This window comes from Aquila chrysaetos, chromosome 4 (genome assembly GCF_900496995.4).
Source record: "Aquila chrysaetos chrysaetos chromosome 4, bAquChr1.4, whole genome shotgun sequence".
NCBI lineage: Eukaryota > Metazoa > Chordata > Aves > Accipitriformes > Accipitridae > Aquila > Aquila chrysaetos.
In genome coordinates, this window is record NC_044007.1 from 38405218 (window position 1) to 38431944 (window position 26727).

Here is a 26727-nt window from a genome sequence, read left to right on the forward strand (position 1 = left end):
CTTCATTAGAAAAAAATCACTTGCAGGACTTCTTGTGCAGTCCAGCAGTTAAATACAGTCTTGCTCGGCTTGTCACTGCACTCCCAGGCTAAGGTAGCCTGTAACTTCTGAAGCTTTTGCTGCGTGTTTAGTGGTCCTTGTTACTCGGACAACTGTTTTGACGGGGATGCTGTTGCTTCCTGAACCCCACCCTTGCTTTTGCTGGCACAGCGCAGCAGCAGGCAACGCCTCGGCGGAGCGGCTGGTTTCGCAGCGTCAGCCCCCAGCACGGCTGCACCAGGGGCTCGCTTCACCGAAAAGTGCCTCGTCAGTGGTGGGGAGAAGGACCGTGCACTCTGCGGGGCCCTTTGCATGTCTCTTCTGCTTTATGGTCCGGTGCACCCCCCCTCCCAAAAAAAGGGAGCATCAAGCAAATAGATTTTGTGCTGCCTCTTGCTATTTCACTGCTATGCAAACCATGACGGCGCAGTAGGAAAATGTTGGTCTAAAATAAAGCAGAGTGAACTGTTAGGGCAGGTGAATCTGCAGGGTGGGAGGTCTGATGGGGTGAAACCCCTGGGACTGGGGGCTGCCAGCCAGTGTCTGCGCTGATCTCCTGCCTTTGGGTCAGCTGTGGGGCCCTTGGCTGCTCCATGGGGCTTATTAATAAGGCTGTTAAAAATGATGCCTTTTTTGTAGTGAATCCAACTTGATGGCTGAGAAGAGGGACATCTTTCACACATGCTTCCATTTCGTCCTGAGCTGTCCCTTTGAGCTCAGCTGCTTGGTTTTTCTCGACCTTCATCTAACATTATTAAATATTCAACTCTCTTTTTTCCTTCCAAATGCTTCACTCTTTATTTTAGTGACCTGTGTGCCCATTCATTTAAATAACAGTTCTGCAACTTAAAAAAAAGGTTTTCAATACCACGTAGGGTCGAGCTGCTTACTCATGAATAATCTATTGAGTTAATGCTGAGATTTTAAAAATCTCTCATGAAATGCTGATGGCTATTTGACACCTGCATTGTTTGTAGAGTTCACATACAGAGTTTCAGCTGATAAATCTGACTTGTTTCCTTTTTCTTTGTGTGTGCAAGTCTTGATACTGCAACTTTTCTTGCTGGGTAGCTCTCAGTTGTGAAATTATTCTGCAGATGCCAATGTTGGAGTTAAAAATGTTTTCTGTAAAAAGTGTGCGGTATTCCCCCAAACAGCGATGTGTCTGTGATTAACTCTTCTGGCAAGCCTGTTTGCTATAAGATCAGTAAAGTGAGTGCAAAAGGGGAAGAAAGGCAGGCAAAGCATATCTGAGATTTTTTTTTCATGCATCAGTACAAATTATTTTATATAGTAGCCTAGCTTTAAATTCACTACAGTTTATTTAAATGAAGTGGTATGCAAAGTAATGATGGATATTTTAATGAGTAGCTCTATCACAAAGATGTTTTGAAATGGTGAGAAGAAATTAGAAACCTTTTTTGGAAATGAAATGTAAATTACTGTAAGTGTGATGGACTGTCATCGTGCCGTCTATTTCAGTCAGGTCGGTGCCTAGTCTCTAGTCTCTAGTTCCGGTGAACCCAAAATTGTAAAATGACGTGAAACACGTCTGAAAAATGCATCTTCTCACAGGTGTTATAAAGTATGACAATATGCATGTGTCAGGCAGTGCCAGAGATGATGCTTTCAGCTGCACAGTTAACTTCTTTTCTGTCTTTGATGGAAAAATGGTACAGTTCACTTATTTTTTTAATCACTATTTCACATTTTTCTGACAGTGCCCTGGAGTCAACCCAGCATTGCTTGCTGTACATTTTCAACTGGAAAATGTATTGCATATCCACATCCTCTTCCATACTAATGCCGATATTTTTAACACATGACTAAGGGTTGGGTATTCGCAGAGGAGTTCCCAGCAGAGGCTAGGCTGTTACCCCACGTCCCGGAAAAAATCTGTGCCAAGTACTGCGGTGTGGACACTCACCGAGAGGACACTCCCTGGTTGCTCATTTTAAATGTAGACACTGTCTGTAATGGAAGGACCAGAAATGTGGCACCTTTTCACCGGAGCTGCGTGGGGTACAGGCTGTGCGGCAGGCATGAGGACAAGCCATCCTCCAATGGACGGGCTTTCCAAAGCCCAGGTTGGTGAAGGATGCCAACACCATATGTTTTGTTTCTTTGTGTCTTAAAGTCTTTCCCCTTGCAGTCGTGAGTCAGCTCCCCTAGCCTGGGCTCCTGCGTCCCTGTGTGACCCACCTCAGGTTGGGCCTTGGTCAAGCACAGGGTCTCCAAAGACGGTGTTGTGTTTGAGGTAAGTTAAGTGACTTTGTTGTCAACTGGTAGGTCTGAAGATGGGGAGCACTTGGTTTTATTCTCTACCAGAGCCTTAACTACCCTTGAGGAGTCCCTGTCTTGGTGCTTTTATTTGATGGGAGGGAGGTGACGCTGCTCACCTCCCAGGGACACAGTGAGACTAAACATTGTGTCCATAACGCGCTTGAGGTCAGGTGTGTAAAACTGTATCTGATGTCTAACTCCTGGCAGTGCCAGGGCTTTTCTCTGAATATCTGACAATAAATGATCATTCTACCACCCATAAAATAGTGCAGCTGCTCACAAACATACACTTCCAGGCTCTCCCTGTGGGGAGCAAAATTTGGGTTCTTTGCCGTCAGGTGTTCATGTTCTTCAGTATCATAAAGCCTGCCTTTACTTTCCACTAAATGCTTCCCAAAAGCTTTGAAGTCACTGAGACCCATACGTTACCACATGCTACTTGTTTCTTTTATTGTTTTCTATGAATAGGACATATTTTATTTGAACGAATAAAATAAGTATCTACTACAATACAAGAAACCTCCACAGCAGTTCCTGGAATACAGAGAAATTAAATACACTTCTTGTAAATGTCTCCTCCTCTTGTAGGTCCAAATTATAAATTAGATAAATAAGAAAAGCATAAATACACATTTCAAGATACAGCAATTATTAGGTAGAAACATTAATCATCTCTCCTCCATCCTCATACTGCTTAAAGCTATTAATTAACAAATGAAATACTACAATACAGCTCTCTCAACAGACAAAACTCTTGCTGCCCTGGACTGTGTGTTGGGTGCTCTATGGGTCACATTAGCTACAAGGACAGGTACCACAAATGCTCACTGTCTTAATTACCCCAAATGCAGCAAGTGGACTTTTCCCAGTGTCTGTCCATCTTCTTTATTTTTGCTTTGTTTAGGGAATGAGACCAAAAAAGGGAACAGGTGATTATTATTCTCCTTACTCCTTGAGTGTATGCATTGCTGTGCAAGAGAGTAGTCCCGCTGCAGTTACTAAGTTTACCTATATGCGTAAAAATAGCATGTGCCTACAAGGCTAAGGCTTCTGGCAGGATTTCTATGGGCTGGGGAAGGGGGTGTAGTGTGGTTGGTGATATTTGTAAAAGACATTTCAGGAAAATCTTGGCCAAGGCTCCAGCTTGGTTCAGTCATGGAGGACCTGATGTTGGCAGGGTCACAGTGTCCATCCAGGCTATCACAGGGGGGCAATGTGTCAGGCTCTAACTTAAAGGTGGGGTGGACCCCTGTGAGAAACGCACTCTGGTGCTGTTCAGGTGTGCAGTCTTCAGCAGGCATCGGTCAATACCGGGCCACCGTCACCTCTTCTCCTTGCCTTGCCAGCAGCCGGGGCCTTTCAGTCCATGGTTAACGAGGAGCTATGTTCTCCTTCTTTCCCAGGAGGAAGAAAGAAAAGCAGGAGAGCAAATCATCCCTCTGTCAGGCTGCTGGGCCAGAGAAGGAATTTTGCCGTTGGTAAGGAGGAAGGGGGAGTCTGTGTGACTTCTAGATGCAAGGCTGTCCTCTGTGAGTTGTTGAGCAGCTCTGAAGGAGAAGCCTGTGACTGAAGCAGTGATCGACAGCTGAACGTGAGGGCTGACAGAGGTATTTTATGAAGGTCTAGTGCCTCTCCCCTCCTTGGCAGACTCTGGACTGAGTTGGCTCTGGCCGTATGAAAAGCCATAATACCTTTTTAAATGAGAACTTCCATCCCTATTCTACTGCCTTTCCCAGCACATCCAGCCCCACGTAGGTGACCCCTGCTGTCCTCCTCGGAGCTACCAGGGACATTTGCTCTGTAAAGCTACTGGGTTTTTCCAGCTGCTTTCCCATCCCACAGACTTTGGTTGCTCAGGTTGTCAAGCCACGAAGCTTTCCTGTGTGCTGCTCCAACCTGCTCACCCCAAAGCCAGAGCACCTGGCTGCTTTAGCAGCCTTTCCCTCCCGACTAGGTGGTACTTCTGAGCTGGTGACCCCTGACGGTGGATAACTGCCCGAGCCTGCAGCTCCACAGGCTGTTATCCAAGGCTCCCTCACTCCTGCGCTGTAAGAGAAATTCTGAATATGCTTTTTTTCTAAGTCCAGGTTGAAGATGACGTTAACACAAGCAGTGGATGAAGTCAGCAGGTACCCCAAGTGCAGAAGTTGCCCGGGAGGTTGTGGTAGGAGGGGAAGGAGCTGTAACCACCGTTAACGCTGCCAACATACGGTTCAGCCCTTCGGTGGGTTCACGGCTCTGGAGCCTCCTCACCTCGGTACCGTGGCACTGTGTGTGGCAGCCTCTCGGTGCGTTTTACTACACTGGCTGCAGGCAAGCAAGTTTCAGATGGGAGCTTCTTTCCTCTGCTTCTGCCATAGAGTAAGACCTTTATTTTTCATTTATGTTTTAGAGCGCTGGCAGTTAGATTAGAGAAGATCGTCATTGCTATGAGCAACAGGAGATACACTTTCTCCAATTTTATATTTCAAGTTCTGTATTTAGGCAAACAAGAGTCTAATAACCAGGGGAGCACTCATATGAGGCAAGTAGGCAAGTACTGCTCACGACAGTATATAATATTGTCTACAACACTGGTGAAACCTTTTTTGTAAAACCTTTTTTTTTTTTTTTTTGAGAGGAAAACCCAAGGGGCCATGTCCAGCAATTTCTAAATTGAAAAAAAATTTTGAGTGACTTCCATTAAATCCATGTATTCATAAGCACAGGTATCCTATATGCAAATATCTCACGTTTAGTCACCTAGTTGCACCATTTACATATTTTCTTTCCTCCTAGCATTTTGTGCGCTTAGTGAAATATCCCGTACCACACGGGTAGAGAGTAAGTTGCTGACTACCACTTAACATATAAGCAGGTTCTATGGAAGAAAGTATTTCTTGAGGTTATCCAGTTGCTCATAGTTTGATCTGGCAGGACACTTTGAAACACTGATCGCTTGTCACGTAGCAAAGTTTGGTAAATGGTGTTTGCAAACTTGCTCAGTTCTGACCCATTCTTTTAAAATTTTTGCATCTTTTACTCCTGTCTTGAAACATGAACACTGAAGAATAAAAGGTGTTTAGCATATGTCATTCAAATAAGCATATTGTAAGATGTGTTTTTTATCTCATGATATGAGAGGGGGAAGAGGACAAGCAGTGATATACAGCGAGCAGACCCTTGGGATTTAATGGCACTCTAATTGATCTGTTGCCTTGCAGGAATACACAAACTGCTTGGTAGGCTTTTCTTGTTGCAAGTCTGAGCTGATTCAGACAGGATGTGTAAAATGGTGAATGGGCTAGCAGCAGTTTCAGCATCGAGTCAAGACATAAATCTAGTGGGATTTTAGTGTATTGCAACAAAGAAAGGCCAGTGAGTTGCATCATGTTCACCATTTTTACCTTAGTTAGCCTTTCTCCCACCGCTCTGAGGCAATGGCATCAAGTAATAAAAAGGATATCGTTTTCCTGGATGAGCCGTGCTGTGTCTGTTCCCTCATCGATCCTAGAGCACCTTGTCCTGGCTAAAGGTCTTCCCAAGTGTTGCTGAGCCTTATCAGTCCGCCTCAAAGGCACTGTTTGTTGCCCCCAGGTACTCTGACTTCTTCTTGTGCTTCATCCACATCTTCCTCAGGAGGCTGGGTGTCCCGCACAGGTTGCCTCCCGTCAGTGGTAGGGAAGCTTCTGCTCCCTGTGGCAGGGCCAGGTCGTACTCTGCCGTCTTCCTCCAGCGCTGCCTGTGGCTAGCAAATAGAGCAGAGATGAGTAAAGCATTCGCCTCCGTGGCCCTTCTTCCCCGCTTATGGTGACTGGCCACTGAAAACCAAGGGCTGCCTGGTTGCAAAGGTATGTGCCTCGCCTGTGCCTGGGACTGGCAAGCCTGGGATGAGCAGGGGCTGTGCGGGGCAGTGGGCTTGGACGCTACAGCTGCCCCTGCTCTGCTTGGTGCCCTTCTTCCCTTCTTCTATCAGAGTGAACACTCACACAAGGAGATGGGCTACAAGTGGGACCGCTACGAAGTGCATCCTCTGTAGCACTTGCCACCAGACGAGAAGCAGGTGGGTGGCCCAGGGCAGAGCTGGGCCCTTCTACCAGAGCCCCGGGGACGAAGCGGCAGCGCCCAGGCGGGGTGAGCTCCACCTGGCCGAGGGGGCTGAGCTGGCTTACACCCGCCGAGGGGGACTTACGTCTCTGTGTACGGAGTGCGAGGACACTGTGACAATGAGCTTGTTACTGTCCCTCAGGTGGCAATGGCGGCATCTCAAATATCACCCAGATCTGTGTCTGGGTTAACTGCCTACTGATGAGTGCATTTGTACTGCGGTCAAGCTGTTCTGTAATTACACTTAAAGGCAATAAAGCTTTTTTAAAAAAATATTTAATTACATTTTCTAAGCTGCCTTAGGGCAAATATTATAGACTCTGTCCTGGTTTTGGCTGGGATAGAGTTAATGTTCTTTCTAGTAGCTGGTATAGTGTTAATGTTTTGGATGTAGTATGAGAAGAATGTTGATAACGCTGATGTTTTCAGTTGTTGCTAAGTAGTGTTTAGACTAAAAGTCAAGGATTTTTCAGCTTCTCATGCCCAGCCAGCAAGAAGGCTGGAGGGGCACAAGAAGTTGGGAGGGGACGCAGCCAGGACAGCTGACCCAAACTGGCCAAAGGAATATTCCATACCATATGACGTCATGCCCAGTATCTAAATGGGGGGAGTTGGCTGGAGGGTCTGGATTGCTGCTCGGGAACTAACTGGGCATCGGTCGGTGGGTGGTGAGCAATTGCATTGTGCATCACTTGTTTTGTATATGCCAATCCTTTTATTATTATTGTCATTTTATTATTGTTACTATTATCATTATTATTTTCTTCCTTTCTGTTCTATTACACTGTTCTTATCTCAACCCATGGGTTTTACTTTTTTTTTCCCCAGTTCTCTCCCCCATCCCACTGGGCAAGGGGGAAGGGAGTGAGTGGCTGCGTGGTGCTTCGCTGCTGGCTGGGGTTAAACCACGCAACTTCTTAGAGGGAAAATACTTAAATTTTTAATTTAGATGCTTTTTTTTCTAGTGATAAAACACAGCTGTAACTGGCACCGGGGCAGCTGTATAAATGGCTATGGGTGACAGTATAATCATCATGTCCTTTAGCTGGTCTCTCCCTGCCTTTGGGAAGCAAGTGGCATGGCTTTACTCTAAATCACCGAGGTTTTACAGCTCCAATTCAGAGTAGATCTGCAGCTGAGCACCTCTTTGTGTTTCTGGTGAGTGGGTGACCTGTGGTGGAGGTGCCCTGTCCCCTTCCCCGCCTGGCAGCGCCCCACGTGCAGCCCCCCAGGCTTGGCTGGAGAGGTGGGAAAGGACTTACTCTTCCGTAGAAGTGCTGTTGCCTGCAGATGAGTCTGTGACAGCCACCGCTTTCACTGTGATATGGGCAACTGGTGATGGTGGAATCTGCGGGACGAAAAAGCACGTCGTTAGGAAATGCCACTGATGAGTAGGGACCCCAGGTTCGTCTGAGAAAAAAGGCTGTTTTAGGAAAATCAGTAAATACTGTAAATCTCTTAACAAGAGAAAGCAGGTTAAGGATTTGACTGTCCAACTCTTACCCACAAAAATATCGATTGCTCACGTGAACGGTCTCACTGAGCTCAGCACAGAGCTTGTATGAGCAAGAATGACATCTCCTGTCGAAGGAGAGAGGCTTGCAGAACTTTTTATTCCCTAGTTTTTACATCTGGCTTCCCGAGGAGACGAGGCTTTGTGCGGACTGAGCAGCCTGCCTCTTGCAGCTCTTCACAGGCCACCTCTACTGCTGGCTGGGAAGGAGCTGTCCCAGCCATCGCCATTTCTTGAGCATTCAGAAATGCTTCCCCGTTTTGCTGGGTGCTGCTCTGTGGTGTGGGGGGCCCTGATTCATGCCCCAGTTCTGCCACGGCACCACAAGTGCCTAATCATTGACTTCCTCCTTGTCTTATTTGATCATAAATTGCCCGCCAGAACGGAGGCACATTTTCACATAAACAGGCTGCTGAGACTGGCATATCCTCTAAGATGGTAAGCTAAAGTGTGGGTTGCCCAGAAATAGAAAAAAAAGTAAAAAATTGTAACGTGCTCTCATCATTTCAGGCAATAAACACACTTACTGATTTTACTGGCAATACTGAAAAATTTCTTTATGTTATTGTCACTACTGTAACTGGTCTTAAGCTGTCTAGGGCCATTTCCGCTGGGATTAATCTGAGACTGGACACGTTTAGGTGTGCTCTGCAAGTATCCCAAGACTTAAAGATGTCTGAAATCACTTTTGCAAGCATCCTTTGAAACTTAACTGTATTAATTATTGGTACGTGCAATTAGTTTCATTACACTGAATACCATTATTTTTGACCATCCTTCAATATTGTATAGTCATTTTTCTCAAGTGTAGCCCAGCTACCAGCTAGCAAGTATGTTGCAGCCATCCAGAAGAGCATTTGAAGCCATGAAATTTCTATAGCATGGTCTGGTGTTGGTCAGAAACTTTTCAAAGGACTATTTTCTATTTGAAAATCTGGTTTTTATAAAATATTTTTTGGTAAGAAAAAGAAGGGAGGTAAAATGTTTCAGTAAAGCCGAGTCATTTTTAACCAAAACATTTTTTCTGTCTATTACAGGACAAATTTTGAGGTTTTGTATGATGATTTTCCCATCAACTATTTATTGACATTTTTGATTGATCTGATTATCATGTCAGGTTGGCATTCTGGAGAATACGAATTATTTAATGCTTGTTCCACTTTAGAAATTAATTTCTTCCCAATTTGTGAAATTCCTTGAGAAACAAAAGGCTAATTCCTCCCAGCTCTTGCAGGTGGCTGAGCATCCAGAATGGGAGCCTGCCTGTTTCCATCCCACATGCCTTCCCAGTTCCCTGAGGGGCAGCTGTCCTGTGCCAGTCCCTGCTCCCAGATAAGGATCCTCTGGCATAAATCCTGTCTCAAAGCCTTAACAAAGACTGTGAAATCTGCACTTACTGTGACAGACTGACATGCTGTTAATGTGGGACATGCTGACAGGTACTAGGTTTTAAGATGCATCAGACAGTGGTAGTTGGTCTTGCTTACTTTGGTAAGTAAGTATTTACTTACCAAAGATTTTCCATCCAACAGGTGGTTACAGGACTTGGATGACTCTCGTTCAGTAATTCCCACTGCAAAGCATAAGAAACATGGCATTATCAGTAATTATCCCATTGGCAAAGCTTGTATTAAAAGCCTCCTTCCATGCTGTTAAACCCAGATATGAAGAGAGCCCAGATTCAGGTTATAATCCCGCTAGATTTGATTATAGCCGAAAGTGCAGAAGTTTCTTTATTATGATCATCTACTATGATGTCAAAATAAGTGATTTCTGGAATTGCTTAAGCCATTCATTCTGAAAAGCCACTCAATGCTTGCTCCTAGACTTTTCAAATGAGATTGTGAACTGTCCTTAGCAGACCAAGCTAAGTGGGAGCCCTTCCCCCTCTGTGAACACTCCTGTTTATGTATATACAAAAAGCGGTCCCATCTGCTACTCCTCAGCAAAGGTTGGGTAATGCAGTTTTTGTGTGTCTTGGAGCCCCCACTGCCAGGTCTGTCCTGCCTAGGAGGTCATTCTCCTTTCTGCATTGCCCTGGGGAGTTATTCTTACCTGGGCAGAGATGTGTGCTACATCCACCCCATCACAGGGAGGGATTTCAACCTTTCTGTCTGCCTGTGGCTGCGTGGCACCTCTCTCTGCTGTCCTTAAACCTGCAGGTTACCTTTCAGTTACACGTGAGCGCTCAGCTGGTAACTTATCTATGGATAAATGCTCATTGACGTTCCTGCTAGTTGTACCGAGGAAATAAATGAGTGAGGGATGCCAGATTTTTTTCACGGAGCCAGATTCTCCCATTTGGCTGTGGGAATGTGGAGATCTCTTTTTTTTTTTTTCCTTTTTTTCTGTTCCTTGCCATTTTTGGTTGTCTGCTGTTTTTTTGAAAGGATATCCAGGTAAGTGAAGAGCAAGGATCTACAGAAACACTAAGATTCACCAAGACAGAGGATAGATATGATTCACAACAGCTGTGACCAATGGAATATAAATAATGACGGCAAACATCAGAAATAGCCAAGGTGCTGCTTATAGTGCTGTCTCAGGCATGAGTTAGCAATCAGAACTGCCTTCTCCTTCTGGCGGCAATATTTGGCCATGATAAATACCTTAACCAGCCTCTCTCTTCCCGCTCCTGCCCCTGCCAGTAATTCCATTAGGTACCTAACTGTATACCTCACGTCAAAGTTTAATTCAATTACCTCCTCTCATCTTGCATATTAGGTACTAACAGTATTCAGCAAGTGGCTGCAGGCATCAGTGCTTTGGCTAATGTCCATAATTTTTCTTTTTTTTTTTTTTCTTTTCTTTTGTTTTGTTTGCTCTTATATTTTCTGATTCTTCCCTTCAGCCTATCCCTCTTCTTATTAGATATAGAAAATGTTCTGGGAAACTTTTAGCAAAATATCTAAGCAAAAGTAAGTCCTCATGGCTTCAGGTTCCTAAGTGCTCCTCAGGACAGTGGTGGCTGGGTGCGGTGTGAAATCCATTTCCAGAAGGTGCTACGGATGCCCGAGCCTGGGACAAGGGTTGCTCCACATCTGTTATTCTGACTTGCCCTATGTTTCCAAGATGAGTGCTTGTACAAAAACTTGGTACAAAACTGAGTAAATAAATGTGCTGATGGTCTCATCTATGCTCTTGTTTACACATTTTTCACTTACTCTGGAAACCAAACTGTTCGCTCTATTACCCTGATTTCAAGTTGTTTTTTACAAAATCTGAAGTCTCTTTAATATTCAACAGTACTTGTCTATGGAGTAAGCATGGAAAACTCTACAGACACAACTACTTCCAGTAAGAAAGTTGAAGGATGTTTTCAAAGGGTGAAATTTATGTGGAGGTCACATTGGTACAGAGATTAAAGAAAATAGATGATACATATCCATGTATATACCTCACTTCATATCACATTATGTTGGCTTTCCAGCTGTTGAGAAACAGCTGGAAAAACCTTTCTGGACTCTCTCATGGCACCCTATTCTCAGTGTAGGTATTATTAATAGAGTGCGTACTGAAACTGGACACTGCAGCATGTCATAATAAAGAGCTGTTTCTATTTTCATACGAATATTTGCAAACACTTCTACCTTCCTCCTCTTAAAATGCTAAATCTGTAAAGTCAGGCACTCAAAAGTTATGAAACACCAGAATTGGATCAAAGTTATTTCATCGCCCCCAAGGATCTAGACATTTAGATTTGGTCTCTAATTTGTGACCAGAAACCATTTTCCACAGACTTTCTGCTTCACTCATATAGACATTGTTCATTCAGAAAGCTGTTGTTCATCCTTAGCTTTCATTTCTCAGTGCACAGTCCTATACTTAATTTCCCCACCAGTGAATCTTCTGAGGACAGAACTATTCATATTTTCATGGGCTCTTCTGTATTGTGATCACTGTGGTCATCATCTGCACAAATGTTTTAAAAAAACAGCTTCATCACCTCCTGAAGGACAAGGACTTATGGCAGGCAAACAGAGGGAGGTACTGAGTTTAAGATCAGAAGTTCCTGGGATCCAATTTTTCTGAGGCTTGAGGAGGATGCAGCACTGTTCATAGTCAAAGCACAGGTTTTTGTGCAGCAGCAGGAACTGAGCCCTCCCAGGTGCTGCAGTCGGAGGTGTGAAGCAGGCACCCAGAAAAGGGCGATCCATCGGCTGTGTGAGGTGATGAGCATCACTGAGGAGTCTGCCGGCAGTGATGGACAGACCTTAGGGAGCTATTGCAGGAGACGTCTTCTGTGCTTTGGGGAACAGGGATCCGATAAACAACCTTGCCATGCTGCACAAGCTTAGGCAGCCCTGCAGCAGCTGTCTTGTCCAGATGCTCCCGGTGAGTTTGTCCTGTCCTGTTCTCATGCCCTCCTTCCACTCCTCAGTCATTCCTTTTTGTTTTATTTTTTTGTTCTAATTTCAGCTTAGTTTCTCCCTCTTCCCCGTTCAGCATCCCAGTTTCTTTGCCCGATCGCTTCCCTTTCTCCCCCTATGAGAACCGTTTCTCCCTTTTCTGCTCTTCTTTTTGGAATCCTACATCTTTTCTCCAGTTCGCACCTATCTGTCACCCTTTACCTCTTGTTGCCCCTAACACCAGAGACCAGCAGTCCCTCCTTTCTCTCCTGCTGACACTCTGCCACCCACTACCCTACAGCTGGTCCCAACCACTCCTCCGCCTCTCCCTGCTCCAGCCCAGAAGCCCCAGCTCTTCGTTCAGCCATTTCTTGGCTCCGGGCCCAGTTTGAGATCTTTCCCTATGGTCCCAAGCTCAGTTTGTTCCTTCCCAGTTTCCCAGGTCCCGCTCTTGTCTGGTCTGTGTTTAAACGGGATGGCTTATGAGCAGTGTAGTTGCAGAGCGGTGGTGTGAAGAACATGCACCTTCATGGTAGTATCTGCTTTACAGATTTAGCACCTTTTAACAGCTAAATGTCCAATGTCTCTACCGAACACGTGCCATATGGAATTTTTTCAAAGGCTTATGACTTGACTACATGTGGGTGGTTTTTCAAGGGAGAGCAGCAAAAGATGCATTTTTGATTAAAAGGCCACCCCTTGCCAAACTGCATGGACCTGCTCCATCTTCGACCTTCCAAACATAACACACCAGCGCTGAAGGAGCTGAATGACCGGTCTATTTATGTTTACTCATTTCCTTGGTTTTGCCTTGGCAAACTCTATTTTTCCTTCATGGGTTCTCACAAATATGCTGAACAAGTTTTGGCTGAAAAAACAAAATCAGGTCTGTGGCTGACATCCAGAATCTAAAATTCCATCCCAAACAATTGTGTTCTGGCAAATTCTAAGCGACTGAACAGGGATCCTATATAATAAGATGACTCAAGCAAACTCAGTGATTCGCAATCTATCATCTCTAAAATATTGTCAGCCCTTGGAAAGGGAGCATTTACGACTCCGAATAAAGTGAATTTATGACTCTGATTAAAGCGAGAACTCTGCAATGCCACAGTCATTATATCTCATTAATTCCACCGGACATTTTAAGCATGGAAGTATCCTTCAGGTACATAATAAAGTGCCTGCTTCGCTGCAAACAGGAAGACTGCAATATCCAAAAATGTTCTGAGGCCACAGAGGAATAAAGCCACTTCTGGGGACTTACCATGCTGAGCAGTGCCCTTGGCGGGACAGGGTCCCCGCTGCCTGCTCTGCAGGCGGCCCAAGCCCCGCACCTCGTCTTCGCTGTACAGCACCTGGAGGAGGTCACCCTGGTAGGGCTGCAGCTTCTCTGTCCCGTGGGGCCGACGATCGGATATGGCTACCACCTACAGGGAAGAGGCAAAACCATCCCGTTACACCTGGCCTTGGAGATTAGGTGGTCTGGCAAGGTCACGGGGGAGCAGCATGGCGCTTGCTCTTCCCACTGCTTTACTGTCATCCCAAGGGGATTTTGTCGGGTGGGGATTGTGGGATTTGTGGGGTTTGTTTTGTTTGGCTCCTGCCTCTGTGCATGAGATGTATGGGAAAATCATGTGGGGTCTCTCTGGCACCCAGCTACTTAGTTGCACCTTTCTGTATTCTCTTCAGGAGACTGAAATGTGGTCCTTTTCAAGATCTACTGAATAGGATATGCCTTTGAGACAAGCTCACATTTAATTTCTTACTGCGTCATATCTTGGGCAACCAGTTAAACTTATGCAATTAAGTTATGAATGCTATTTCTTCATGGCCCCTCCTGTCTTTTGGAATTATTTACATTTTATACCTGGCAAATGACTACAGAGGATACAAGGCGGTGAATAATTGTGCTCGCAGAGATTAAATTTCACAAACGTTAGCTCACACAAACAAAACTCACTGAGAGCTGCACCTTCGAACGTTAGGCCCCCTGTATCTTGAACAGAGTCCCTGAAAACGAGAGTGAACAACATCAAGTTCTTTTCTACATCGATCATGACTAAGTCATGGCACTCACTGTGCTGCCACAGGAAACTGGGGAGGCCAGAGCTAACGTGAGCTTAAAAAAACAGGAATAGGCTCCAAGCAGGTGGATCCATCAGGACTGTTATCCAGGATGATGTGGAAACAATATTCTCAAGAAGATTAAAGTCCCGACAGCAGGGAAAGAGTGTTTCATGCTTTGGTTTCTTTTATTCTTCCCCGAAGACTTGCTACTGTCATACAGAGAAGAAGGTAAATAGGGCGAAGATCCAAACCAGCAAGGAAACAAGAAACATAGCAACTATTCCGACTGTTTCCTATTAGACTCAGGTTGATCTTATGTTGGGAGACCAGGAGAAAAGCAGTTACTTGCATCTAACTGATGACTGATAGTTGCCATCTACATGTCTTATATATAAATACAGTTATTTGGTCTCAAGACAGAGACCAGCAACTGACCAGCGCACTATTGGCATAGAAAAGCCTTAGTTCCATCTATTGCTCTGCCTTCTAACATTCACTCAAGATAAAAACAAGACCGCATTCAAGCATGTCCCCTCACACACAATTGTCCATTTTCTTTAAGTAAGTTTTAATTCAGTTTGCCATTAATCTGCAATATTCTGTGTATGTGAATTTTTACGCAGATAAAAAAGCACATGCAAACCAATGTTTTCCAAAACAGGAAAAAAGAAAAACCCCAACCTCACCACTTTTTACTCTTTTGACTCCATGTACCCTCAGGAGTCTGGAGAAGGCTACATGACCTAGAACCTACTGACCAGCAGGACAAGGAGCAGAAACTGCCCAATGGCAGGAAAAAAACTGCTAGAAAGGGCTGGCGAGACAACCAAAGCCTAATCCAAGACCTAAGAGGGGTTTTCTCTTAGTTCTGTGGATTTTGGCACTCAGCCTAACACAGTCGCTGCTCCGTAAGCTACTTAAGGATGTGGCCAGTGTTAAATTAAAGTCCAAGGGGCTACTGGTGTCCTTGAAGGCAAGCACGTGCTAAAGGAGGCTGCAGCCAGGGCCCAGCTGTACTGACCACGAATCTGGCGCTGCTGGACAGAGCTGAGCCTCGGCATCGCTCCGATAATTCAGAAATGAGGGTGATGCTGGTGCTTAGAGGCCTCCTGTTGCTGCTTAAGCAGTTGGTGTTGGCTCTCTCCCAGCTGCCCCTGGACCAGTCCCAGGACCTCTCCGTCGCTCTGCAGCAGCTCCTCGCAGGCTGCAGGCTCCCGTGTCCACGCACGCCCTGACCACCCGAACCTTGTGAGCTGCATTACCCCCATCACCACCGTGACATCGGTGGAGACACCCATCTGCATCAGAAATGTGATGAGGCTATGGCTGATGGGGTCTCTCATGACAGCCCTTGGAGCCTGCCTTGCATGAACCGAGCTCTTCCAGCTTCCAAGGAATGCCACAAAGCTCAGCTTTTCCCACCAGCTCTGGGAATATGCTCAGTGCTCTTGGTCACACTCAGTCTTCTTTGGTGTGTGACAGAAAATGTGATCAACCCTCTGCTACTGAGACACGTGAGGTCACTTCTTTTGCATGGTCATGGAAAGAGCATTTTTGGTAAGTAGGATGCTGGCTGCAGTCACCTCTAATCCTGAAAGTGGCTTATTTGATCAGCGTAAACCACCATGGACGTGAAACTTAACAATCTGCCTATGTGTTGCAAAGGATGAAATTTAGTTTGGGGAAAGGAAGCAGGATTTTAAATGCCATTAATAGCAGAAATTATTTAGACACATTGTCTATGTTTTTGAGATTCCTTGTTACATGTCGTATCAGTAATGCCAAAACGCCTTCAAACAGCAGAATCTGTATAAATAAGTTACAGTGCCATTTTCCGTTACAGCTGGAGACAACAGTGCAATCTCTATAGCACATCTTCAGTGAATATCTTTGCAGCATTTGGCTGTAGGACACTTTTGGAGTTCCTTATCTCCTAATTCAAGATTTCACAGTGACTTTGTCTACCTCACCCATTACTGTAATATGTAAAGACTTATCTAGGTCAGGAAACTAAACCTGCTGTAGCGCAGTTTTGATCTAAACTGGAGCTGACATTTCTCTAGGGTACCTAGGGTAAGGCAGAAGGATCAGCTGGAAGTCACTTTTTGTTTCTAGACATACCAGGAAATTTAAATCTGTGTGACTAGCAGAGTCAGCCAAACTATGCAGAATTAGGAAACTGCTCTCTAAAAAACTACTGGTTTTAGAACCTGTAAGTCCTTTGACCTGCTCAGTCTGTTTGCAGGATGCCAACTCTGAATTCAGAGCTCAGCAAAGTCTCTTTTTTGTGGACTTTACCGTGCACATGAGAGCACTGAGGCCTGGCATACCCACTGTTGGAATTAGCTGTGTTAAGTGGGGGGCACGGAGGACCCCAGAGGGTTGCAGAGCAGCGCAGAGGCTGTTCCAACAACCCTGCTCCTGGACCCAAATCCTACTGCCAAACCAACAACCAGCCAGAAAAGGTGACAATTAAACATCTGGCTTTGGATAAAACTTTGAAGCTTAGAGGTTGAACAACAAAGTGTGCTTGTTAGTGGAGGAAATGCCAGATTCGTAGAGTTAAGGTCTTTTTGATGGTCTAATGCTAATCTAATTTTTAATGTGGTAGCACTAGCATGTGCAGAGGGATTTGCCATTTTTCTGCAAAGTAGCCTGGTACTGGTGTCTGGACAGTTTTACCCAAAGGATTTTGGAGCTAGAAGAGCAAGGGAAGAGAAGGGAGGGATCTACTATGACTGGAAATAACTAATATTAGGGCAATAGGAACTGCAAATAAGCATATTGGTGAAACACCCTATTAAAAAAAAGAAGGTGTTTCCCCCTTTCTCTCACCCTTCTACAGTCATGATCATGCTTTTGGGATGGGTTCTTGAATGTGATGGAATTTACCCCCCTAGGGTCAGTCATTTGAATGTTAAATCACTTAATGCTACACTGCTTGAGTATTTCTGCCATGAAAAAAAGGTCTGGCAGATGTCCATGTTGCTTGCTATTTTTGCCCTTGCTGAGGATTAAAGTTGTGCATCCACTGCAATCACCAGAGCAGAAGATTTCATGTTAGCTGAGGCATTTCTACAGCACTGACTGCAGGTGCAGAGGCAAAAGTGAAAAATAAATAATCATTCTGCTACTTTTCTGTGGGTCTAGAAATTGGCAATCACAACTTCCTCACAGGCACGTATATTCCAGTATGTGCCATTTATTTGAATGCTTGTGCATGAGCTGTAAGCAGCTGCATCACACTGAGGAAGGGGAATGCACAAGTCTGAGAGATGACTGTGCCAACTGCTTTGGTTTGAGAGACTTGCTTGTTTTCTTAGCTGGAGCTGCAGACCATTCCTCAGGCTTGGTGCTCCCACTACTAATATGATGCTGCCTGCATCATGACTAAGGGCCAATAAAAGCACATCTTTAATTGGGGTCAGGAAAGCCCCAAAGGAAAACAAAAATCCTCTAAAAATACAGCAACAAACCAGGGACTTTCTTATCTTATTTTCTTAGACCTTTATGAGTATAGTGCTGCTACAGCAGCTGATCCAATCCAAATTAAATATTAGAGGCTCCCGTTCAGCAGAAACAACAACTATCCAATGGCTGAGATTCGGAACATGATAACAGACATACGGTTGCCCTAGATTTTGGTGAGAGCTAGCTGAAAATTTTCCAGCTGAATGGTTTTATGAGAAAATTCTGGTTAGAAATCTGGGCATTTTGTTGGAAAAGTATCTGTCTAAAAAAGGGGTATCTCAAAATGGCTTATTTTGAGCAACACTCCAGCACTCTGACTTTCATCCTCATTTGGAAGGAAGAGTAATTTTGAAACCTCAGCCTGAGTTACGGGACAAAAATAAGATTTTCACAATTTGAGAAAACACACACATACATAGTTCCTACCCAAACACAAAAGGCGTGTTATTGACCCTTCCTGGGGACCACTTCAGGCATCCTGTGAAGTATTGGGATCCTGTGATCCACTTTAATAACCGAGAGGGGATGGGAGTGAATATGGCGAGGTTTTTTCTAGTGCATGGGTATGTGTGGTAAGCAGGGGGGACTTACGGTGTAGTGGGGAGATCAGGGAATCAGGAATGCAAAGAAGAGGCTATTTACAAATGAGGATGGGGCTGGGAAGTGGGATAGGTCATGGAAAAAGGAAAGGCCATGGAGCAAAATATTTCAACGAAGTGCTAGAGAAGAGGCAGGTCTGTAGTGAGAAGAAATACTTTGTCAGAAGAGTCTCAAAGCATGAAAAAAGTGCTTTGATATGCACAAGAGAAAGAGGCCGTCATTGCTGCGAGAACTGCAATAAAAAGATTGTGGAAGGGGTTGTGAATGGGCCAAATGGATTTAAGGGGGTAAAACAGGCCCTGAAGACAAGAAGCCTGATGCCCATGTGTCAAAGTGTCCCAGCTTGGAAAACATTTTCTCAGAGCATGAAAAATGTTCAGTTATTTGAATTTGGGGGTGTATCTCACCTGCAGGGAGGGGGATAAGCTCCGGCTGTGCCCGTGCAGCGAGGGTGAGCAGAGGACAGGCAAGCACCACTGGGATCCAGGGACAAGTATCCTCCTGTGGCTCGCTCAGAGCCTCCTTTTTGAGTCGAGGTTACGGCCCATTGCTTGGTGTTTTTCTCCCCAGTTCCCCGGGGAATGGGATACTGGCTCCTTAATTAACGCGTATATGTATTGATATGATTTGTTTGCTTTTCATTCCTGCCTGTCCCTCCGGCACTATTATTAAGGCTTTATGGATAAGAATTAAGTCTGTGATTCCCTCAGATGACCCATGTTGATAAGAACTGATTTTGACTGGCTCTGCACAGACAGACTGTATTTTTTGAAGTTTCAATGTGCTTCTATAAATAAACTTTAGCTTTACAGAAACTCCCCTTTCTGTTTCCCACCCCACTCCCTGCATCAGACACCGATGCACTTCTTTGCCCTGAAAGATCTGCTTTCCATTTATCCATGGCATTTTTAAGGATAAGTGTAGACAACTGGAATAAAAAAAAAAAAAATAAAAAGAGGGAGAGAAAGGGAGGTTTTTCTTACACTCTTTGTTAGGATGTGCTGTGTGGTTTTGGCTCGTCTTCGGGCAGGACTACATGCTGCGAAAAGAAGAACGGGAACACAGTCAGGGTGCAGCAGAGGTTGACAAGATGAGGTTACATGTGCCTTTGAAAGTCCTCTATGAGAATACATTGAGGGCACGGTGGGGAGAGGGGGAAGAAGAAAGGGTTTAAGGAGGAGGATTTCAGCTGAAACAACCCAAAAGAAAGTCCTTTTAAATGTCACCTCAGAGACCATGCTCTAGCTATACAATACAGACATCTGTGGGCACAGGGCAACAGCCTTCCCCAAGTTTCTGCACCTCTCCCATAGGCTTCCAGGAGGAACCATCCTTCTCCTTCCTGAGTTTTGATCTGGCCTCCCACCTGCCAATGTTTCAGAAGGAAATGAGCTTCTCCTTCCATCCAGTCACCTTCAAACATGACTGGTGTATACTTTGGAGAGGCCTATCATTTTATCTAGATAGGGACTTTTTCAATAAGCTCAAACACCTTTGTGACGTCATTTCACTTTTACTGCATGATGTCCAAAGCACAACATTTGCGCTAAGCCTAGCCTTTTCTTTTCAATCCTCAAAATGACCCATTTGGTTCTTTAACTTGGGGCATTTTGCTTAAAGTCTGTTTCTCAATTTTATTTCTTAGAGCCATGAAGACACCAAAATCATAGGCAAACCAGAATCACTAGCCACTGGACCCACAAGATGCCAGGACCATAAGACAGGCTTTTGACTGGACTGAAGTGATTGGTTTTGCGTGAGGGTCTTTTTGGACAAAGTGAAGATTGTTTAAATGCTCACTGTTTTGGTTTGACTTGAAACTGGCCTGAAAATCTCTGTGATACTCCCAGCTCTCCCTCTCGTCATGTCTTACCCTTTGCTCTTTAAAAATATTATCCTCCCCTGTGCTCAGGCTACAGGAGCTACAGGATTTAGCAGCCAGTGACAGAAACAGGCCTGCAAAAACCTGCCAAATTCAGAGAATTAACTCCAATTCTAAAGGCTGACCCTGAGGGCAAGGCATGTGAATGAGGGTTTCCTATTCAGGCTCCATGTATAATCCAAAGGCTTTGAAGAGCCAGAAAGGTTTGTTATGGGTTGACAGGTGACTCTTACTCAGCAGGTGAACTTTCCTTTACATTTTTGGCATACATTCAACTCCAGGAGTTGCAGTGCTTATCGCTGCTATGCATTAATGTTTGCAAAGAGTTTTGAAGCTGTGGAAGCAGCTGGAGGTCATCCAAGGCTTCTCGTTACTGCAGCCAAACTCCTCTCCTCTGACGGCAGGAATAACAAGTGACCGGGCTTTCCCGGGCTCCGATACAAGCAGAGCTGGCAGTGGGACCAAAGTCACTCTTCCTAGACAGCTTGAGTTTGTCTAATAAGCCACCCCTCGATAGCCCAGTGAGGATCTAAGCGCTGAGCATTAGGACCCCACTGGACAGAAATAAAGTTTTGGCCTATGCTCTGCCCACAGTGAAACAGGACGGTAACACGGGAGGTGATCAGCCTTGCCCAGGGTCCCTGCCAGCGACCTGTTGCAGCGCAGGGTACTTCCACACTGAGCTCATCACAACTAAGTTATCTGCCTGTACAGAGCTTGAGAGTGTGCTAAGCTGTCAGTTCAATTACGGTCTGTTTTGCATGGCGTGATATCCTCAGGGGTCCCTACTGCCTTCTCCTGCAGGACACGTTTTATATTTTAAACCATTGTGAATGTGGGATGAAAACCAGACAAACATAATGAAGGTGGGTTTTTTTCCTAGGAATATGTTTTAAGTTGGTTTTGAAGCTGCTGCAATCACCTTTACTTCTGGAATTTCAGCGTGTGAGGACTAAACTAATTGCTCACAAGCAAAACACTCAAGTGCAGAAAAGTTTATTGATGCAAGGAATTATCTTCTTGTCTCTCTGGTATTTTATGTATTTTACTGGACAATGTGAGGACCACAGTTTATATAGATTTCTACCAGAAGCAAGTACTGTTATGCTGTTATTGGCACCCAGGCTGGTGCACAAGGAACAACACATAAATGTGCCTAACGGTAATAAATTTGCATATTTTCAGAGTACTTGTCATCCACAGTCCAACTCACTGCCTGTCGTCTGCCAGAGCGAGTGGCAAATGGCTTACAGGGGCTGAAGAAAGGCAAGCCATGAAAGGGAAGTCACAGCACCAGCAAACATGCAATTACTTGAATAGCCATTGAAAGAAGAGTGAATCACGGAGGTAGCCAGAAGCGACCCACTTGCACAGGAATACAATGGCAGCAATGCAAACAGTGGGGCTGCAGGGCTCTCTCTGCAAACATGATTTTCTGCAGGGAGTGGGAGCAGGAAGGGAAGAACGAATCCTTGCAGATGATGTTTCTGGATTTGCCTGCAAAAGGATGTCTGTATGTACAGCCCAGCTTTCGGGCAACGAAAACAATTACAGTGATGGTTCACTTTGCCATTTCCACTCATATTCTGAAATCAAGCAGCTGGGAGCTTATGCTCGTAGCTTGCAAGTAAAGATCTGATCTGGCCCCACAATTTGTTTTCCCTGCTTTTACCTGCTTTCTTGTTGCTGAAATATGCAGCCATTGAGTTTAAACTAATTTGTTCAATCAAATGCAGACTGGGCTTTGTCCGGTTCTTACTCTTCATTACAAGCAATTAATGTTAATCATGCATTCATTTCCAGGGCATGGCTTTGGAAATGTTCCACTTATTGAGCCAGCAGACTTAAATTCAACATTCATGCAGTTCACCCAGTTCATCTGAGCTGCTAACTGCTTGCAGAACTTCATTTTTCTTTTCTATTATGCAGAATAGCCACACAGTTGCAAGCTGTCACTTTAGCAATTACCTCATAGGTATATCAACACCGATTCCAGATCTCCGAATTTTGCCAGCGCAAAGATTTTACACAGCCACAATATTGAAGCACCTGCATGGATTAGCTCCAGAAACAAGCAGCAAGCACTGGACTGCAAGCAGAGCACGGCACGGCTCGGCAGAACAGATGAGCTGCTCACTTCAAAGATTTTGCTGATGCTAAACACCCCATCCATCTAAAAGACAACACTGTAGCGATTGTTACAGATTTGATGTACTCACATTTGGATGAAATCACAGTGGTGAAAACTTCTAAATTTTCGTCGCTGCAGCTGTAAATCTGGTGCATTTTCCACCTCTCCCTCCTGACTGCCTTTCAGCTTCATGCAACCGCTCTGAACTTCTGGTAAATAGGTTTCACTAATCCAATCTGGCTCTGTGATCATTGTCCAGATCTACAAAGGACAGACTGATGCTGTGATCTCATCTCATTCCATATTCTTCATTGCAACATTTTCTGCTCCCATCTGCCTTTCTATGAATACTATTAATGCAAAGATTTAATTTAGCTGTTACTTAAGCCTCCACTCAGATAGGAACATTTTATTTTATGTCTCCTTTTAGCAGTTTGGAGAATCCTCTGCAATAAATGGCTAAAAATTAAAGTCTGTTCTGTGCAGCCAATGTATAGGCAAATAAACGTTTATAAAAGTACTGCAAGGATTGTTAAAATGAGTTGGGTTAATACTTTGTGTACTTTAACACATTTATTGTAAAAATTTGCTCCTCCCATATAATGAGGAGCTGATTCTAGGTGTATTAAGAAAAACATTTTCTGCTTTACCTTTTAAGTTCATAAACTAGTACCTGAATCCTGGGCACTTCAGTGTAAAATTTCAAATGCAGATGACTAAAGAAGGGCATGTCACACAGACATACATAGGTCTATATGCGCCCTACACTTCAGTGGTTGCAGAGGGAGGGCAGGTGGCTCAGTCATAGATGGGTTCCTACAGGACTTGATGGTTCCGGGGCCTAATTCCATACTCCAGCACTTCAGTAAAGGGTCTTCTTGCCAAAGCTTTTCATTCCTTAATGCTCCCATCAGAAATTGTTCCTTTCTACATCTATGAAAATCAGCCCCCTCAACTTCTGGTGACTTACTGCTGCCATGGACACCTAAGCTCAAAAATTTTGTCTTGCAGGCTCTAGCAACTGATGTAGCAGAAACACTTTCAAGTGTGAATAATGATATTAAATTGTATCAGTCTAATGAATAGCCTTCATTAATAGCACATGTGTGTAATTAACACAAAAACTAGTCCTGTCTTGTCCTATTGACATCTGCCACTGCTGTGGTTTAACCCCAGCCAGCAACTAAGCACCATGCAGCTGCTCACTCACTCCCCCCAACCCAGTGGGATGGGGGAGAGAATTGGAAGGAAAAAGGTAAAACTTGTGGGTTGAGATAAGAACAGTGTAATAGGACAGAAAGGAAGAAAATAATAATGATAATAATAATAAAACGACAATAATATTAACAAAAGAATTGGAATGTACAAAACAAGTGATGCACAATGCAATTGCTCACCACCTGCTGACCGATGCCCAGTTAGTTGCTGAGCAGCGATCCCCCTCTGGCCAACTCCCCCCAGTTGATATACTGGGCATGACATCACATGGTATGGAATATCCCTTTGGCCAGTTTGGGTCAGCTGCCCTGGCTGTGCCCCCTCCCAACTTCTTGTGCCCCTCCAGCCTTCTTGCTGGCTGGGCATGAGAAGCTGAAAAATCCTTGACTTAGTCTAAACATTACTTAGCAACAACTGAAAACATCAGTGTGTTATCAACATTCTTCTCATACTACGTCCAAAACATTAACACTATACCAGCTACTAGAAAGAACATTAACTCTATCCCAGCCAAAACCAGGACGGTCACCAACAGTCCTGGATGGAAAATGCCAGCAAACATGGGCTGTCACTGTCATATTAATGTAACATTTCTTCTTTAAAATAATAAATATTGGTCAACACATCCAGAGCCTGGAAGCATTTTGGTTGAGTGGAAGGTGTCACTGTTTCAAGAAAGAAATGAGTGAAGAGAAGCTTGTATTACTTGTCACCTCCCAGGGCAGCCTCCTGCTGTCCAAGGGCAGCAAAGCCATTATGGGGCTGGGGGCATTGTCCCAGGAAACCGTGCCGTGTTTGAAACGGGAGGTGGGACGGCAATATAATCAAGCAAAAGTTCAATTAGTTTTTGATTTATTGGGCCACATGTTCTGCTTGTATGACTGATGCCATTAACATCAGGCTTGGCTGGCGTGTTCATCTGTCCCTGCCCGGCTCCCTCTGAAGGCGTACACACTCAACAGATGGGGAGCTGCATGGGCGCGAATGCAATTGTTTATCCCCCTATTGTTCCTGTGTCAAGTAATCAAACCAAATCCATTACCGACCGAGAAAAAGATCAGCGCACCGTCCATTCAGCGGTGAATGGAGCAGAGGCGGTTACGCAGGGAGGCTTTAAAGCTTTCAAAAGGATAAAAAAAAATAATGAAGAGCAACACTGAATAGTTGCCCCCCCCTCCCCGAAAAAAAAGGCTATAACCAATCTAACCCACCCTTTATTTCACCTTTGGATATTCCGAGTCCTATGAGAAGAGGCACTTTTGGATCTGAGTCATTGTTTTCCTAATTATAGGTATGACGTAAAGATATTTTTAAATCATAGCTGGAGTTTAACATTAGAACAAGTATTCAGTGTTTCATCATGTTGAGGGGTGGTGGGAATGTGTAAACTGAGTGAGACTTAAGAGCTGGTTACCAGCTGGCATTCACTGCATTATAGGTTAAGTTTTGAGCAGGTAGGCTTTGAACACCTATCTTTACAAGGTACATGATGCTCTGGGGATGAGTCACTCTGTGCAGAGTGGTGATAAAAGGCGCTCACATCACTTCCAGAGAGAAAAATACGGCTCAGGAGGCCCAATATAATACGTCGCATCTGGGATTCTCATCTGGGAATGAATCTTCCCCTGTTCATAAAGAGAGTTTGCTGCTTCATTTTGCCCAGATCTTACAGGGCAGTCGAGCACTATGAACGCCCAGGGTTTTGAAGGAAATCTTGATGTGGCTTCAAGAGAAGGACTGCACATATCGGGCTACTTTTTTTCTACCCATCTGTGAGTTATTTTGGACAAATGTCTTGGTTTATCTAGTACAAAATAGGTGTGATAATACCTGCCAAGGAAGTGTACTACAAAGCTCGGCTGCATGCAACCTGCTGAAGAACAGCAGGCAGTAATTTTAGACTTGAGGAAGATACTCTCCACAATGTCCAACCTAGGAACTGCTTGCAGAGCCACATCAGATGACTTCACATGGTATCTCCCTCTGGCTTCTTACTGACCTAGCAAGAGTCCAGTCTGTGGTGGGAGCAGGAAACCAAACAGTTATTGATTCTATGAATCATTTTTTGTTCCCCAAATTACATAGAATATTAGAAAGGAGGCTCAAATTTTTCCTCACTGCTAAACAGGATTAGTAAGCTATTAATTTAATTCATGTGGTGCCACTGCAGCCATGAGAAGACCCAAAAAAGTTTTTGCACCAGGGTATATCTTTGACTGAAGACTCCCAAGCCAACATGTGGAACCCAGATTCCTCGCTGTGGGCTGTGATATAACTGTTTACCAAATACCTGAACTCCCAGTGTTATCAGTAAAGGATCAAAACATTTGCTGGTGCAAGAACTTGGCGACAAAAGGTGAACAGGGACAACTGAGGAGGAGGACAACTCAAGACACAGGAACAGACATATGGTGTCTGACAAAACATCCATCTAACCTGATCTGCATGTCTGGGACAGGGAGGGTATCTGATTTTGGGGAATGTGGGCAGAAAGGAGGGAAGGGTAGAGAAGGGGAAGAGACGTATGCTGAGGCTGAGGGAAAAACAACTGGTGAAAACCGCAGAAGGCTCAACAAACCTTGTCAACATGGCAGAAAATCCCATAAACTGGTGAAATGTCCCTCTGGGGAGGTGGCAAGGGTGCTTTTCCCATGGTCTGGATCTGTTCAGCCACATTTGGAAGAAACAAGTGTAGATGCTTGTCCTGTTTGCCAAGTATGCCAGAGTTGGTAAATTTAAAAGAAGTCAAATTAAAAAAAAATTAATTATGGTTACAAAAACTGTAATTAAAACTTTGAGTGATTTCAGCTAAGTATCAGAAACCTCTAGACCTTGTTTATCATGGCCTTTGTAAACAAATGAATGCCTTTCCAGCACAGCATTCTTCCAGTGAAGTTGGTGGGAAGCATCCCAGTACTCTCATCATATGCAAGGGATATTGCCAAGGGATTCCCTGGCCCGCAGAGGACAGAGCTCTTCCCAGGGCAGGTCTCTGGCTTCTCCCTGGATCTTGTACCCTGTTGCGTAAGAGGCAAATCAAATCCATACTGAGCCACTTGAGCCTATTTCTTACCGTTAGCTGGGC

At 44.6% G+C, this 26727-nt stretch overlaps 1 protein-coding gene across 1 annotated transcript; it reads right to left on the reverse strand.

The window, feature by feature from the left end:
- Positions 1-2751: 2751 nt before the first annotated feature.
- Positions 2752-26399, reverse strand: VXN (vexin). The gene is made up of 7 exons (XM_030011529.2): positions 26221-26399; positions 22513-22685; positions 19395-19450; positions 13538-13700; positions 9433-9494; positions 7671-7756; positions 2752-6049 (listed from the first exon to the last, which is right to left on the reverse strand). Exons 2-7 carry the CDS (start codon positions 22577-22579, stop codon positions 5863-5865), a joined length of 621 nt encoding a protein of 206 aa, XP_029867389.1. The 5' UTR covers positions 22580-22685; positions 26221-26399; the 3' UTR covers positions 2752-5862.
- Between the last annotated feature and the right edge of the window lie 328 nt (positions 26400-26727).